General features: G+C 44.2%; 1 protein-coding gene across 2 annotated transcripts in view; it reads right to left on the reverse strand.

Moving 5' to 3' along the window:
* SMAD2 (SMAD family member 2) overlaps positions 1-14,332 on the reverse strand; it is a 228,915-nt gene that overhangs the window by 132,377 nt on the left and 82,206 nt on the right. The window contains exons 5-7 of one of the 2 annotated variants that reach the window (XM_086960358.1): positions 12,427-12,516; positions 11,049-11,242; positions 10,212-10,346 (exon numbers count right to left, since the gene is read on the reverse strand). In XM_086960358.1, coding sequence (XP_086816484.1) covers positions 10,212-10,346; positions 11,049-11,242; positions 12,427-12,516 — 419 coding nt within the window. The remainder of the gene's footprint in view (positions 1-10,211; positions 10,347-11,048; positions 11,243-12,426; positions 12,517-14,332) is intronic. The other variant, XM_086960359.1, reaches the window with a different exon arrangement.

Raw genomic sequence — 14,332 nt, forward strand, 5'->3', positions numbered from 1 at the left:
AGTGCCTAAGTACAGAACTAAACAAAGAGTCCACATGGCACACATCCCTGTGTGCCATGCCAACAAACCCACTGCCGTGGCATACATCAGTCACCCCTCTAGCTGGGTGCCCTATGCCAGTGGTGAGGGCACAGGTGCATGAGCCCTGTGCCCCTACAGTACCCAGGGCCATTCCTGGGCACTGTAAGTGCAGTGATGCCATTAAGAGTATATGGTGCTAGGAGGTCGACATTACAAACTCAACCCTGCACCCAGCCGCCTGAGTGCCCCTGACAGTGCAACCTATGCCCAATCCTACTTCCCCCATTTGCCCTGAGCAAGTGACCAGGAGCCCAGCTCCCACAGCCGCGTGGCATGCTAGCGAGCAGCCACCAACCGGAGGGCCCCTTTCCCTCATTGGATAACATTGGGCCTAACTACCTCTGCACCCGGCCGCCCCTGTGCCACTGGGGGTGAACCAAATGTACTTACCGGACCTTGGGGGAACCCTGACTATGCCCAGAACCCTAACTTCACCAGCCAAGTACTCACCTGGAAACCAATAACTCACTCACCTGCCATTGGATAACATTGACTGGTTTGACTCGAAATATCTTCCAAGTGTCTACTTTTGAAAATTTGAAATATTCATATAAAATCACCTGAATTCCAAAGTACTCACCTGTGATCAGGGGAGAAGCCAGTACTGTACCTTGTAGCCCAGTACTGAACCGCAAAAGTAATCTGCACCGGGTTTACCTGTAGCTAATATTTTCTCCATAGGAATCCATTGTCTACTTTTCTATGAAATTTCTTCAAAGTGTCTACTTTTGAAAACTAGAAATATTCTTTAAAAATCATACGAAATATTGAAACGTAATTACTTACCTGTTTTGAGTTGAGACCCCAGTGATGGCCCTAGGAGACCAGTACTGGATTACAAAAGTAATGAGATCGTACTTTACCTGCAACCTGAATTTTTTCCCATTGGATAACCTTGCCAGATTCCTGTTGAAAAGTTTCTAAGTGTGAACTTTTAAAATAGCTTTTTAGTCCTGAAAAATCACTACAATACCTAAAACATTTTTGCTAAACTGTTTTCAGCTTAAACCCCAGCATTGAACCTAGGAGCCAGTCCTGGAATTACCAAAGTAATCCACAAAGTAATCAACTGTGTTTATATAAGGAAATCCATTGAGCGCAATGCTTAATTGTGTGTAGAATTGTGTTGCCTACTACAACCCCTGCACCTATTGTCTTTAGAAAGTTTATTGCCTTTCTGCAAAGTACTCATCTGAGACCTCTCATATTGAGAAAAGTATATATATTTTTTATACCTGTTGGTTCTAGAAATAAAACAACTATATCTTTTGATATAAAAACCATTGGCCTGGAGATCAGTCTTTGAGTGTGTGAAACCTTTTGCTGACTAAGTGTGTACAACAAATGCTTTACACTGTCCTCTGGTACCGCCTTACTGCTCGACCAAGCTACCACCTGGATTTAACCTGTTATACCTCTGGGGTTAGTGGACTCTATACACACTGTACCTTATTCTGGTCCAGTATATATAGAGCCACTTTCTCACATTGGAGGACTACCTTGTGACTCTACCAAAACTGGGACTCCCACGAGCAGTGGTTCTGCTCAAATAGCAACACCCCTGGTGCCAGCCAGGAACCGCGAATCCAACATTCTGCACCCGCCGAGCACGGCCTGTGCCTGAGTGGCAAAGACCCTGAGGAGGACCCCCCCGGCGATTGTGACCTGCAATACAGTGCCCAAGGACCTTCATCGATGATCCAGACGACAACTGCAACCTCACAACAAGGTACCCCTCAAACCACGACCAGGTAAAATTTCCCAACATCAAAAGACACCCCTGCACCCAGCGCCCCACAGCCCCCTGTGCCCAATTCCTGGGTGCCTACCTATCCTCCAAGATCCCAACTTACCTCTCGAAGTGGTTGTCTCTCCTGAAGAATCTCCATCCCTGAGCTTGCAGCCTTAGTTCACCTTCCAGCTTTCCCATTGAATAACATTGAGCGCCCGACTGCTCAAAAGCCCCCTGCACCCAGCCACCCGAGTGCACCTGTGAGGGCAACCTTTGTCCGAATCTACTTCCCCATTTGCCCTGAGCAAGTGACCAGGAGCTCAGCTCCCATAGCGGCGTGGCCTGCTTGCCAGCAGCCACCAACCAAAGGACCCCTGACTCCAATAGGATAACATTGGGCCTACAACCTCTGCAACCGGAGGCCCCTGTGCCGCTGAGGGTGTAACAACTATACCTACCTGACCCTGGGAGACCCCCGAGTCTATGCCTAGAATCTTAACTCTGCTAGTCGAGTACTTATCCAAAATCCGATAACTCATTTTTCCTCCATAAAATTGACTGGTTTCACTTGGAGTTTTGAAACTTTTAAATATTCATCTAAAATCAGCCGAACAACGAACTCCGATTTACTCACCTGTTATCAGGAGAGATCCCAGTGCTATATCAGCACTGAACCTGAGAAGTAACTAAAACCGTGACTTACTGTTAACTCGATTTTCCTCAATAGGAATCCACTGTCTGGTTTGCACCAGAAAAGGTTCTAAGTGGCGATTTTTGAAACTTACAAATATTCCTTAAAAATCGCCTGTATGACCTAAACGCATTCTTTCAATCAATTTTTTACAGGAGATGCACCAGTGCTGGATCCGGGATTGAGTAAGAAAAAGTAACGATAACACTACCTGTTAAGTGAATTTTCACCCATAGGATAACATTGGTGATTCTATGTGAAAAAGTTTCTAGGTGTCAACTTTTAAAAAACAATAATATTCCTTAAAAATCACTGCTGTAACCAAAACGCTTTTACTTAATTGTTTACAGAAGATGTCCCAGGACTGAATCTAGGATACAGTCCTGTGGTTAGAAAAGTAATCTATAAAGTAATTAATTGCATTTAGCTAGAAATTCCCAAGCGCTCAATGTTGCATTGTGTTTGAAATTGTGTTGCCTATTGCAACAATTGTAACTACTGTACCTAAAAAGTCTATTGCCTATTTGAAAAGTATTTAACTAAAGTAACTCATTCTGAGGAAGTATATTTTCATACCCTGTTGGTTCTAATATAAAACAATTATATTTGTATACAAAACAATGACCTTGAGTTCAGTTCTTTAGTGTGTGAGACCATTTGCTGACTGAGTGTGTACAACAAATGCATTACACTGTCCTCTGATACTGCCTTACTGCTCGACCAAGCTACCACTTTAGAGAGTAAGGTTATATCTAACTTTAGCCTCTGCCATACCTCTGGGGACTGTAGACTAAGTGCACACTATACCTTACTTTGGTCCAGTGTATACAGAGCCACTTTCTCTCACACAACAGCAAACAAGCTTCTCTGTCCTTCAAAGACTTGGCAGAGAAGGTCCTACAGTGCTTGCACTCTTTAGGCACATGCTTTGGATGAAGAAAATATAAACAATCTTTGTGGGGATCTTCAGAATATAATCTGGCCTTCCAACAACATCTGCACAGTCTGAAAAGCCTCTTTTTAGAGCCTTCAGACATTTTGAGGCAAAAGGTTAAACACAGTACCTTCAATCCAGAAGAAATAGACTGTAGCCTGAAAGTTCAAAAGGTCACCAAGGAACAAACTGAGCAAGGCTCAGGGAGACTCCTTCGGACGGCGGTTGGAAATCTGAGGTCTGCTGGGGAGTGTGATGTCAGGGCCGGCAGCTGATTGGCTGAGTTTTGGACCACATAATAATGATGATAGGGTACCAAACGCTATACTTTCCAACGGGTTTCTATGCAGTTTTTTCTTTTACTGCTATTGTTATTCATTTACCGGGAGACTCTCACCATGACGACGGGGAGATACAAGCATGTGAATCTATGAAAGATTCAATGCTGGAGAATAGGGTTATCGGTTTAGAGGTAAGAATTTGGTTGTGGGAGCTGGGTTTCTGGGGTTAGACTAAGGGGTTCCCAGGGTCAAGGATGCTCTCTTTGTACACCCTTAGCAGCACTAGGGTGGCAGGGTGTTGAGTGCTGAGGCCCAATGTTATCCAGTATGGGATACAGGCCTCCGGTTGGTGGCTGCTGACGAGCATGCCACTGGGTTGTGGGAACAAAGTTCCTTGACTTAAGCTCAGGACAAATGGGAGTTCCTGCCAGCACAAAACCCTCAGCGGCACGGGGCGGCCGGGTAAAGAGTGCTGTTTTGGCATCTGGAGCCCTGTAGCTTTCAATGGGGAGTCTCCAGTTTGCAAACACACTGCAGGCTCAGGGACGAAGGTCTTCTGGGTGCGACCACCACTTGGAGAGTAAAGTTGAGATGCTGGTGTTGGTTAAACACCGTCGGATGGCCACCCAAGGCCGTGGGGCGTCTGGTGCAGGGGTGCCTTTTGGGGTCGGATCTTCTTACTAGCTCCTGGCCGCGGTTAGGGAAGGCTTTTGGATTTAGACTGCAGGCATCGGCTGGAGGCTTGAAGGAGGTCAGGGGTCACTGGATCTCGGGTCAGGTTTTCCAGGGTGACCTCCTCGTGTTGTTTGCCGACTCGAGCTCGTGCCCTGGACGGTGGGTGCAGAGTGGGGCAGATCCGCGGTGTCCAGCCGGAGCCAGAGGTTGCAGATGAACACATCTAGTGTTCATGGGAGGCAAAGTCTTTGGAGTGGAAGACAGGCAGGTCCTCCGGGGTTTTCGAGGTTGCTGGCTGCAGGACACACCAGGATTTCGCAGGAGCAGGTTCGAGGTGGAGACAGGTCGGTAGGGTTGGGGCCAAGTCAGTGGGCGACTTCCTCTTGTTAGCTACTGCATGGCTGTTCGGTCCTTCTTCTTGCAGTTTCTTGTCGGAGGAAGCAAGGTTCAGGGGTGCCCCTGAACACTAGATTAAGGGCCGTTAGAGGTAGGTAGAAGGCAGGGACCAATGGGTCCCTTCCCTGGGGTGGGTACACCCCTATTATGCCACACTAGCGGGAGGGGGAATGAGTCTGTCCCTGGTTGGCTGAGTTCCCCCCCCCCATCTTCAGGATGGCGTGGTCTGAGAGTTGTGCTTCACCTCGCCTCCACCACCTGAGGACTGAAGTTGGCAGAGGTGGGCACACCTCTCTTCCTCACTTGTTTTTCCTGCTGGTTCTCCTGCCCAAAGTGGGGTGTCAGAACCAATGGGGACCAGTTGCTGAGAGCAGCAAATGGCCTGGGGAAGCCTTTGAAGCTTCCTCTTCATGAACCCTGCCCATCCTGGGGAGGAGGCTCTGCACCTCGTCCCAGGATGTGCATTGTTTCAGGCCCCAGAGAGCAGCAGGCTCTCGACTCAGGGGTCCAGAAACACCACTGTGGTCAGGGAAGGCCTCTAAGGGCTGCAGCACTTGTTGTTCCACCCTTAGAGGCACTGTACCTTTACACACACACACCCTGCCATTGCAGGCTGCGTGTTGCGTGTTGTGGTGCAGAACAAAGTGAAGAGTCGACATGGCACACATCCCTGTGTGCCATGCCTACAATCCACTGCCCTGGCATAGATCAGTCACCCCTCTAGCTGGGTGCACTAAACCAGTGGTGAGGGTACAGGTGCATGAGCTCTGTACCCCTACAGTGTCTAAGTCAATTCTTAGACATTGTAAGTGCAGTGCTGTCTTTAAGAGTATATGGTGCTGGTAGTTTGTTATTACAAACTCCACAGTACTATGTCTGCACTGAAAACTGAGAAGTTTGGTATCAAACTTCTCAACATAATAAGCCCACACTGATGCCAGTGTGGGATTCAATGAAAAATGCACTCATAGGGAATCTTAGAGATTTCATCCTGAAAAACGACCAGCCTCTGGTGGTTTCCCTGACTGATGCACACCATTTGCCACCACAAGACATGTTTCTCGACCCCTGAGCCCAGAAACGAAGCCTTTCCTGGGAGGAGGTGGTCACACCTACCCCAGGCCAGGAAGAGCCATCTGTGGCAGAGGAGCTTCAAAAGCCTTGCAGCCTCTGTAATGCGAGCCCCAACCGTTCCTGCTATCAGGAGCAGGCCCCCCTCTTCCTGTCTCCCCTCCTTTTCATCACGAAGACAGGCAGGAAAAATTAGCCAGGCCAGAAGGTGTGCCCACCTCTGCCAACTCCACCTCTCAGGTGGGGGAGGCGAGGTGAAGCCCACTCTTTAGTGCCCTCCATCTGGCAGATGGCAGGCACTCCCCAACCAGCATTAGGGATTGTGGTCACTCTCCCATGTGGGGTGAGCACATCAAGGGTGTCATCACCCTAGGGTCAGCAGCCATTGGCTACTACCTCGAGACCCCTAAAACATCCCCTAAATTCAGTATTTAGTGGGCAGCCCTGGAACAAAAACATAGGTCCTTCTTCTTGTTATTTGTCTAACAGCAGTGCCGCAGCTAACAAGAGGAGGACGGCTACTGACTGGGCCCCAGGTCTACCGGCTTGTCCCCACCTCGAACCTGCTGCAGTGAAATCCCAGGGTTTCCTGCAGCCAGCAACCTCAAGTAACCTGGAGGACCTGCTTACCTTCCATCCCAAAGACCTTGTCTCCCGTGAACACCGGATTTGTTCGCCAACAGACTCCTGCTCTGCAAGGATCTGTGAGTCTGCACCACTCTGCACTGGACGCCCTTGGCCCGGGTTTGAGTAGATCAATACCATGAGGTGGACTCCCTGGCGATCCAGACCCGAGATCCAGTGATCCTTTACCTGCCTCAAGACTCCAGCCGACGCCTGCGGTCTAAATCCGGAAGGTCCCCCCAGCCGTGACCAGGAGCTAGTAAGAAGATCCAACCCTAAAAGGCCCAAACCAACGGTGCCTAACCAACCCCTAACTTCCCAACTTACCACTCGAAGTGGTGGTCTCACCCAGAAGACCTTCATCTCCCTGCCTGCAGTGCTTTTCTAAACCAGGTGTTCCCTACTGAAACCAACAGGGCGTCTGACAGACAGGACCCTGCACCTGGCGGCCCTAGTGCCGCTGAGGGTTCATCTTTGGTGCTAATTTGTTTCCCCATTTGCCCTGAGCTAAAGTCCAGGACTTTTGCTCTCACAACCCAGTGGCCTGCCCATCAGCAGCCACCAACTGGAGGCCCTCTATCCCCCATTGGATATCATTGGGCCTCAACACTCTGCACCCAGCCGCCTTAGTGCAGCTGAGGGTGTAACAAGAGTGCATCACTGACCCCGGGGGACCCCCGAGCCTACCCCCAGAACCTCAACACCCACTATCAAATATTTACCTCAAAACCAATAACACTATTTTCCTCCATAGGATAACATTGACTGTTTTTCTGTGAAAAGTGTGGAGTTTGAGAAACTAAAGAAATTCTTTAAAATTGCATAATCTAACAAAAACGATTTTACTTACCTGTTTTCAGGCAACGTCCCAGAGTAGTATCTAGGTATACTATTCGGTGTAAGCCCAGTAATCTCAAAAGTTACTTACCTGCTATTTTACTAAAAAGCCTATTCAAGTCTATGTACTGCATTTACTTAGTATTGCATTTCTCTGCATCCATACTGTAAATCAAATCAAAGCGTATATACAATCATTCAAACTGTATTGTAATTGCATTACTACTGTAAAGTACTTATTACTTACCTGTGTCAGGCTTGCTTGGTTCTAGAAAATAAAATTACTAAAAGAATATTTTTATACAAAAACAATTGGTCTGAAGTTCAGTCTGAGTGTGTGAATTCATTTTCTGACTGAGTGTGTATGACAAATGTAAATGTAAATGTACAGGAATTTATATAGCGCAAATCACCGAGCGGTTTCTAAGCTCTTACTTAGGGAACCCGTCCTGGTATTCCCCTGTGAGATAACCCCGGCAGGGTATCCGCAAGGTGAAAGCCAGGCATCCCGCCGCGAGGGGCCGTTGTGGAGATTAAGCAAGCTATTGCCTAGAGTCGCAGAGTGTGAACCCGTGAATCGAGTAGGCACCAGAGCGAGAATTGTCGAGTCCATGGGCATTTTAGGACTCAAGACCCCGCCGAGCCAGGAATTGAACCATGGTCCCGGGCTGACCTCTGCTTCCAGGTCTGCCTCCTCTAACCAGTGAGCCACACTTCTCCACTTGCTTACTTACAAATGCTTAACACTGTCCTCTGATACTGCCTTACTGCTCGACCAGACTACCACAAATAGCGAGTAAGGTTCTATCTAACTTTACCTCTGGCTACCTTTGGGTTCCACTGGACTCTGTGCACACCATACCTCACTTTGGTATAGTATATACAGTGCCAGCTTCCTACACCCACCCATTGCTTAACATTGGTGGGCTTTTCACTAATTTGCTTGCTTATTATTTGATGATTTGTCTGCCTTGTGTTTGTCCCTCCCCTGGAGCATACCCTCTTTACTCGTCTCCGTCCAATACATACTTTTAGGGAACTGCTTTCTTCTATTTGCCCATCCCTCAGCACAACTCACTTTTTTTTGTTTAAGCATTCCACAAGTTCATTTATTTACCAGCTGTGTGCTTCTATCCCCACTCCTGTACTGCTTCTCAACCCGCAATGTGACCTTGCCAGTGTGCTTCTCTCTTCCCACCCCGCACTCCATGTTGTTCTCATTCTGTGCTTCTGTAGTGTTTTCTCCCTGTTGTGCTGCTCCCCTTTCCCTCAGTATGCTGCATTTCTACTTTCTCCCCACACAGTCTCCTCTGCTACTCCGTACACAGACATTTAATGGCGCTTACTCCCTTTTTTTATTTTTATTGCTTGATTGATCCAAGTTACATCCACCATCTAGGATCAGTAAATATAAAAAATGAAAGCAAATGGCACACCCTTAAGCTGGAAAGCAAATGCCAATAGGTCCAACAAGGGAGACTTTGCCATTACTAGTTTAATTGGATACTATAATGGCAAGGGAACACAACACTTGGAAAAGGAAATTACCCTTAAAAGACTAAAATAGGTTGAGCGGCTGTTTCCCTTAACATAGAGTGTTTAAACCCCACCCAACCTCTTACGACAACCCGCTCTGCCAGCACAGTGCGCTGTAAAACATGGCAAGCCCCTGGAGTACATGAAATTCAACATTTTCTTTTAATGTTTTAAGCGCTAGGGGTCATTCTTTATTTTTAAGTCAAGTCTGGGCAGCACATGCGCTGCTGAGAGGCATGCAGTATTGGAGTGTGGTTTTGAAGCCCCGCCCACACTCGCCCGCCCATACTTTTTATTGGCGTGTGTCACCGTCCTTCCTAAACGCGGTCTTCAAAGTCGGTTTTAGGCTTAACAGTCCCTCTTTACTACTACCTTATCAGCATGTGTTACCTCCCATAACAACTGGGTCTTTTACTTTTCTTGTTACACCGGCTGCTGTATCTTGGCTGTGAGCACTATTTTGTTTAGTCAGTCAAGTCTGATTGACTGACTATTTTGTTTAATGACTTGTCCCTATTCCACCAACTACGTCGCAACACGCTGCCCGTTTTTATTTTATTTACTAATGGAGGTCCACTTTAACGATAGCGGCTGGGTTTCTTTCTTTCTTTATTTTAGCAGCGCAGTCCGCTTTGAGTATAGTGGCCGCTCTTACTTATTGTATTTTTTGTTTGTATACTAGTTTCCATGCAGTGCTTTCACATTCATGGAGGCCACGCCTAAAGAAAGGTGTGCAGCCTCTATTAAAGTGACAGCGTGGCATGGACGTTAAAAAAAAAATGTATTTGTCAACTGGACAACATGCTTTGTTTGTCAAAACGCCCCATGCCGTGGTTTCACTTTAGTCTTGGCCATGCCCCTTTCTTTAGACGGGCTTGTCTAACGAAAGGAGCACTGCCTAAATGAATGTGAAAGCGCTGCATGGGTTCTAGTAAACAAACCATTATTTGCAATGCAATAGGTCTAGCATTAGCAAGAGTTTAAGCTATTGCATTGCCAATAGCTCAAACTCTCATACATGCCAGACCAATTGCATTGCAAATTCTTATTTGACAAGGGCATTATGTTTGTATTTGAACAAAACAGGTACACACCACACTTCTAAAAGACTGTGCTTAAAGACAGGGACTCTATTTAGAAACCAGGGTGAGACACCATGCTTAAGAGTGTTGGCGAGATCATTAATTAGAGCCCTGAATCCCAGCAGACCATCAAAACAGCATCTTCATGGGTGAACTAATACAATGACAAGAAGAATGCACAGCTGCATTAACCATAGGATCAATCTGCTTTAATAACCTCCAGGAAACGTAAGTATAGTGCCTGAGCTGAAGAATGTTTAGGATGACATACCTGGTATATAATTGCTCTGTGGTTCGATTCCTGCTGGAAAGTTAGTATTTTCAGGAATGGAGTGAGTATAGTCATCAAGGGGTGGTAGTTCAGTAAGTATCTCTGTATGTCGAGGCACCAAAACTGGAGGCAAAACTTTAAAGAAGAAACAAAATATCTTTAGAGAAAATACTAAATGTTTAATAGACAAAAATAAAGTAAACTTCCATACATTTATTCAAATGTTGTATTCTTCCCAAAGATAAACATACAGATGTTGTACATTGTAGGTACGATAATGAAGAGAATATACTAATTAAGTTAATTTCAAATCATTAGCTTCTTTTTCCTTCATATAGCCCCATTGTAATAAAAAAACTCTGCTCATACTTGAATATGCCAATTTTAGAATATTCTGCACAACTGACTTACAAAGCAAGTAATATTATCTGCAATGTTAAACATCATAAGAGGTAGAAAAAATGTAAATGGAGTTTGAAATGTTTACAATAGAAAGGTCAAACTCGTAACAATGGATTTCTATACTTGAACGGAGAAGGTATATGTGCAGTGTGGTACTGGGCACAATCATACCTAGATCATGTCCAGGAGTTTTAAGACACTCCCTACTGGGGTGGGAGGGGTGCTCAGTGCTCACATTAAAAGGCCAAAGCTCCGTGCTCACGGATGGTTTGCCTGTTCATTTTATCATTGACTGCCAGTGGTTTGCTTTGTATCAATTGACAGTAAATACTGCCTTGGTATAGTAAAAATGGTTTAAGAGCAAAATCAGACCTTTATTTACAACATAAGTGCCGTACAATTTTTAGATGTTCGAAGATTTAGCTGTCCTCTTACCTGGAGTCTCCACTCGCTGGTAGTGATAGGGGTTCACACACACTTCATCTTTTTTAAGATTGAAGGCATATTCACAGTTTTCTATTGCTTTGAGTTCATGATGACTGTGAAGATCAGGCCAGCGCCAAAGACGACAATAAATTACATGTGGCAACCCTTTACGATGAGATACTTGAAGGCGTCCATCGAGTGACCTATTTCGGAGTGAAAAAAAACAAATAAACTTAGTAGAACACTAAAACTGGGAGCGAACATAAGGTTTACTTTTCTAAAATGGGTATAAAAGTGTAAGAGTTATACTGCAACGGTCATCCATATTTTGAAACACTGCCCAAAACCAAAAACGGTTGGTTTTCTCAGTCTTCCTGCGCATAGACAAGCATTCCACTGTCATCAACAGAAAACACCATACAGGAAAGTGGGAAAGACTCAGGAGTGCAGTGAAAAATTACCAATGGTCAAAAAAAGCTTATGGGATATTGGGGTAGGAGAAAGAGAAAATAAAGATTCTGGTAAATTGGAGCATTCAGAAAACTAGTCTTGAAGAATGCTTAACTAAAGATCATGCAATATATGCAAATGAAGATACAAGTTTGAAATGCAAATCACAAGCACTGGATGAAAAAAAAAAAAAAACAGCACATGTAGGAAACAAAATAATAAAAAAAAAACTTCCTGTAATACCACGTTTATCAACCCTCCCAGCCTCTCAAATTCCCTGGCAAACCAGCCAATCAGCACTCATCTTACAAGGTGAAACCAAATGGTTAAGTGTAAGAAAGAACATTCAAAATCCCCCCGAACAAAAAATGATAAAATGGTTAGCAGTATTTGTTTTTTTGATTTTTTATGTCTGGCTAAACTGAAACGTGAGAACCCTTTCTCCACACACTGCAGGCGTGTAAAAACAGATGCAGATTAATGGGCAGGGAGATAAGGAACTTCATCAGAGAAGCAACAAAAACTAAGCCAATTCGTTTCCAAGAAACAAAAAACAAATGCCAATAACTTAATTGGAGGTTAGTTACTTCAGATACTCAAGTCTGATCTCAACAGCCATAACCTCGACACGAACTCTTCAATACAAGAGATAAAAAGTCAATTAAAATTTTAGACATTTATCAGATGATAATTATAAACTGAATATGCTATCTTGGCTAAATACCAGTGTTAAAAGATATTTCATTGGTCAAAACATCAGCTGGCAAAAAATAAATGGCATTTATAAAACAGGCCAGCAATGTAATAGAAATGCTGTGCCATATGCTTTATTCACGAAAATATTTGTACCAGCAAGTAATGAAACAATCCCACTGAATAACTTAAACCACCCATCCTCCCAGAAGATCTCTAAGATGTGAGAGTGCGGAATATTCACCTGGTTTGTTCAGAGAAGCTGTAAAGGCCTGTTGTATCCCACTGATCTATGGTATTTGGTGTACTCAGTCCCCAAATTTCAGAGCAAGTGCTGTGCATAAATCGAAAAACAAAAAAGTTGATGTGAACATGGATGCATGGTTGTTCAAAATACCATGATGTAAAACATGGAATGTACAGAATTCTTCCTTCACATAGAAGACAGAGCGTTTCTGCAGATGGCTTGATAATAAATTACATTGAACATGTTCTATGTGAAGGATGCCAATAAAATGAAACACGTGACTCAAGAATAACTGTGATAATGTATAGAAAACATGACACTTGTGATCTGCAAAGTGAAAAGATTAGCTTGGTTGCAACCATCTTTAAACAGGTTACAACAACAACTTTTATGGTTATCAATAAGCATCAGACACTAATTCACACAAAGCGTTTGTCTACAAACAAGAAGCAGTGACCAGAATCAGATAACCTTGGTTTCAACATACGCAACATGAGTACCACTGGACAGGCAGAAGCTCACTGCGTCCCTTTAAAGTGATTAACAAAGAGGCCCTCTTGAAAATTGTACAAAGAAGTTTTTTTGTATATTACTACAGTTATTTTACATTTACTCGATGGGAGCTCTAAGGAAGAGAGCCTGCACCCAAGAAACGAAACTCTGAAAGAAATGTGCCAGTTAAAAAAGTGCCAGAATGGCCATGATGTGCTATTGACAAACAGTGGAAATGAGAACATATATAATGACAAGTATAAACAGACAATGTGTTATGACTCAATGATCAACAGCATGAAGGATTATGGGAGCATGATTTACAGATACAAAGTGCATGACAAACCCCACATTTGAATTTGAAGGTAGAACATTTAAATTACGTACTGAAGCTGTCAAACAGAAAAAAGGGGAACAAAGAGTAGAATGGACACAAAGAAAATATAGGAGCTGTACAACTGCATGCCATTTGGTGATGACAGTTGGGCCTAGCAGGCTGTTATGATACACAAGAGGTACACAATCTTTGGTCTTTGTAAATGTTCTCCAAACAAATCGCTAGAGCAGGACTATGAAAAAAATAATGTGTTTATTTACTTCTCAACATATGATTGTCCGGTCTGATAGGATTGTTGTTGCTAGAACACTCGGTCACTTCATCTTAAATAGAACTATAGTTTGTGTGTATAGGCTTGTGGTGGACGGGTAAAAAAAGCATCTACTTACTCTGTAATAGCACCTCTTCAGTTTAACAGTCCCAACAATGTATTCACACACTGGGTTGTTAATACTATTAATCCTTAGACGCAAGTTAGTAAAAAATTAAGTCTGTATCGTCAACTCCATCCTCGCCAAAACTTTCACCACTACTACACAAACTGCCACACTCCAACTCAAGGTTAGCTGTTCAGAAAAGAAATGGGCTTCAAGGCAAGGCAGGTGATTGAGGCTCTTGTAGACCCATACCTTTAGATAACTAATACTTAAGAGAAAGCCCCCACATATTGAAAGATACTGTGCATAGAAAAGTGTCACTTAAATAAATTCAAGAATTAAGTGTTGAGCTACTGATTACAGACTGTGTAAAGATTTGACGACTATTAAGTAACACAATGCTTATGTCACAAATAGTGTGAGGGCCATTAGCTCTAGAAATCAGCTCAAATTAGCAAAATAACATGTATCAGCTAATGAGTTTGAACAGCTATTCAGTTTACTGCCACGTTTTTACCCACACAAATAAAAACATACCTGCGTACAGGTTGATGCTGCAAAACTAAGGAACCCGGATCACTAGATGTAGGAAGCTGGCTCTTTATATAATATACCAGTAAGTGGTTGTATTGTGCGAAGAGTCCAGAAATTCACCCAGAAGTGTACAAGGCTTATGGTCGCGTGGTTGAGCAGCATT

This window comes from Lissotriton vulgaris, chromosome 3_1, assembly GCF_964263255.1.
Source record: "Lissotriton vulgaris chromosome 3_1, aLisVul1.2, whole genome shotgun sequence".
Taxonomy (NCBI): Eukaryota; Metazoa; Chordata; class Amphibia; order Caudata; family Salamandridae; genus Lissotriton; species Lissotriton vulgaris.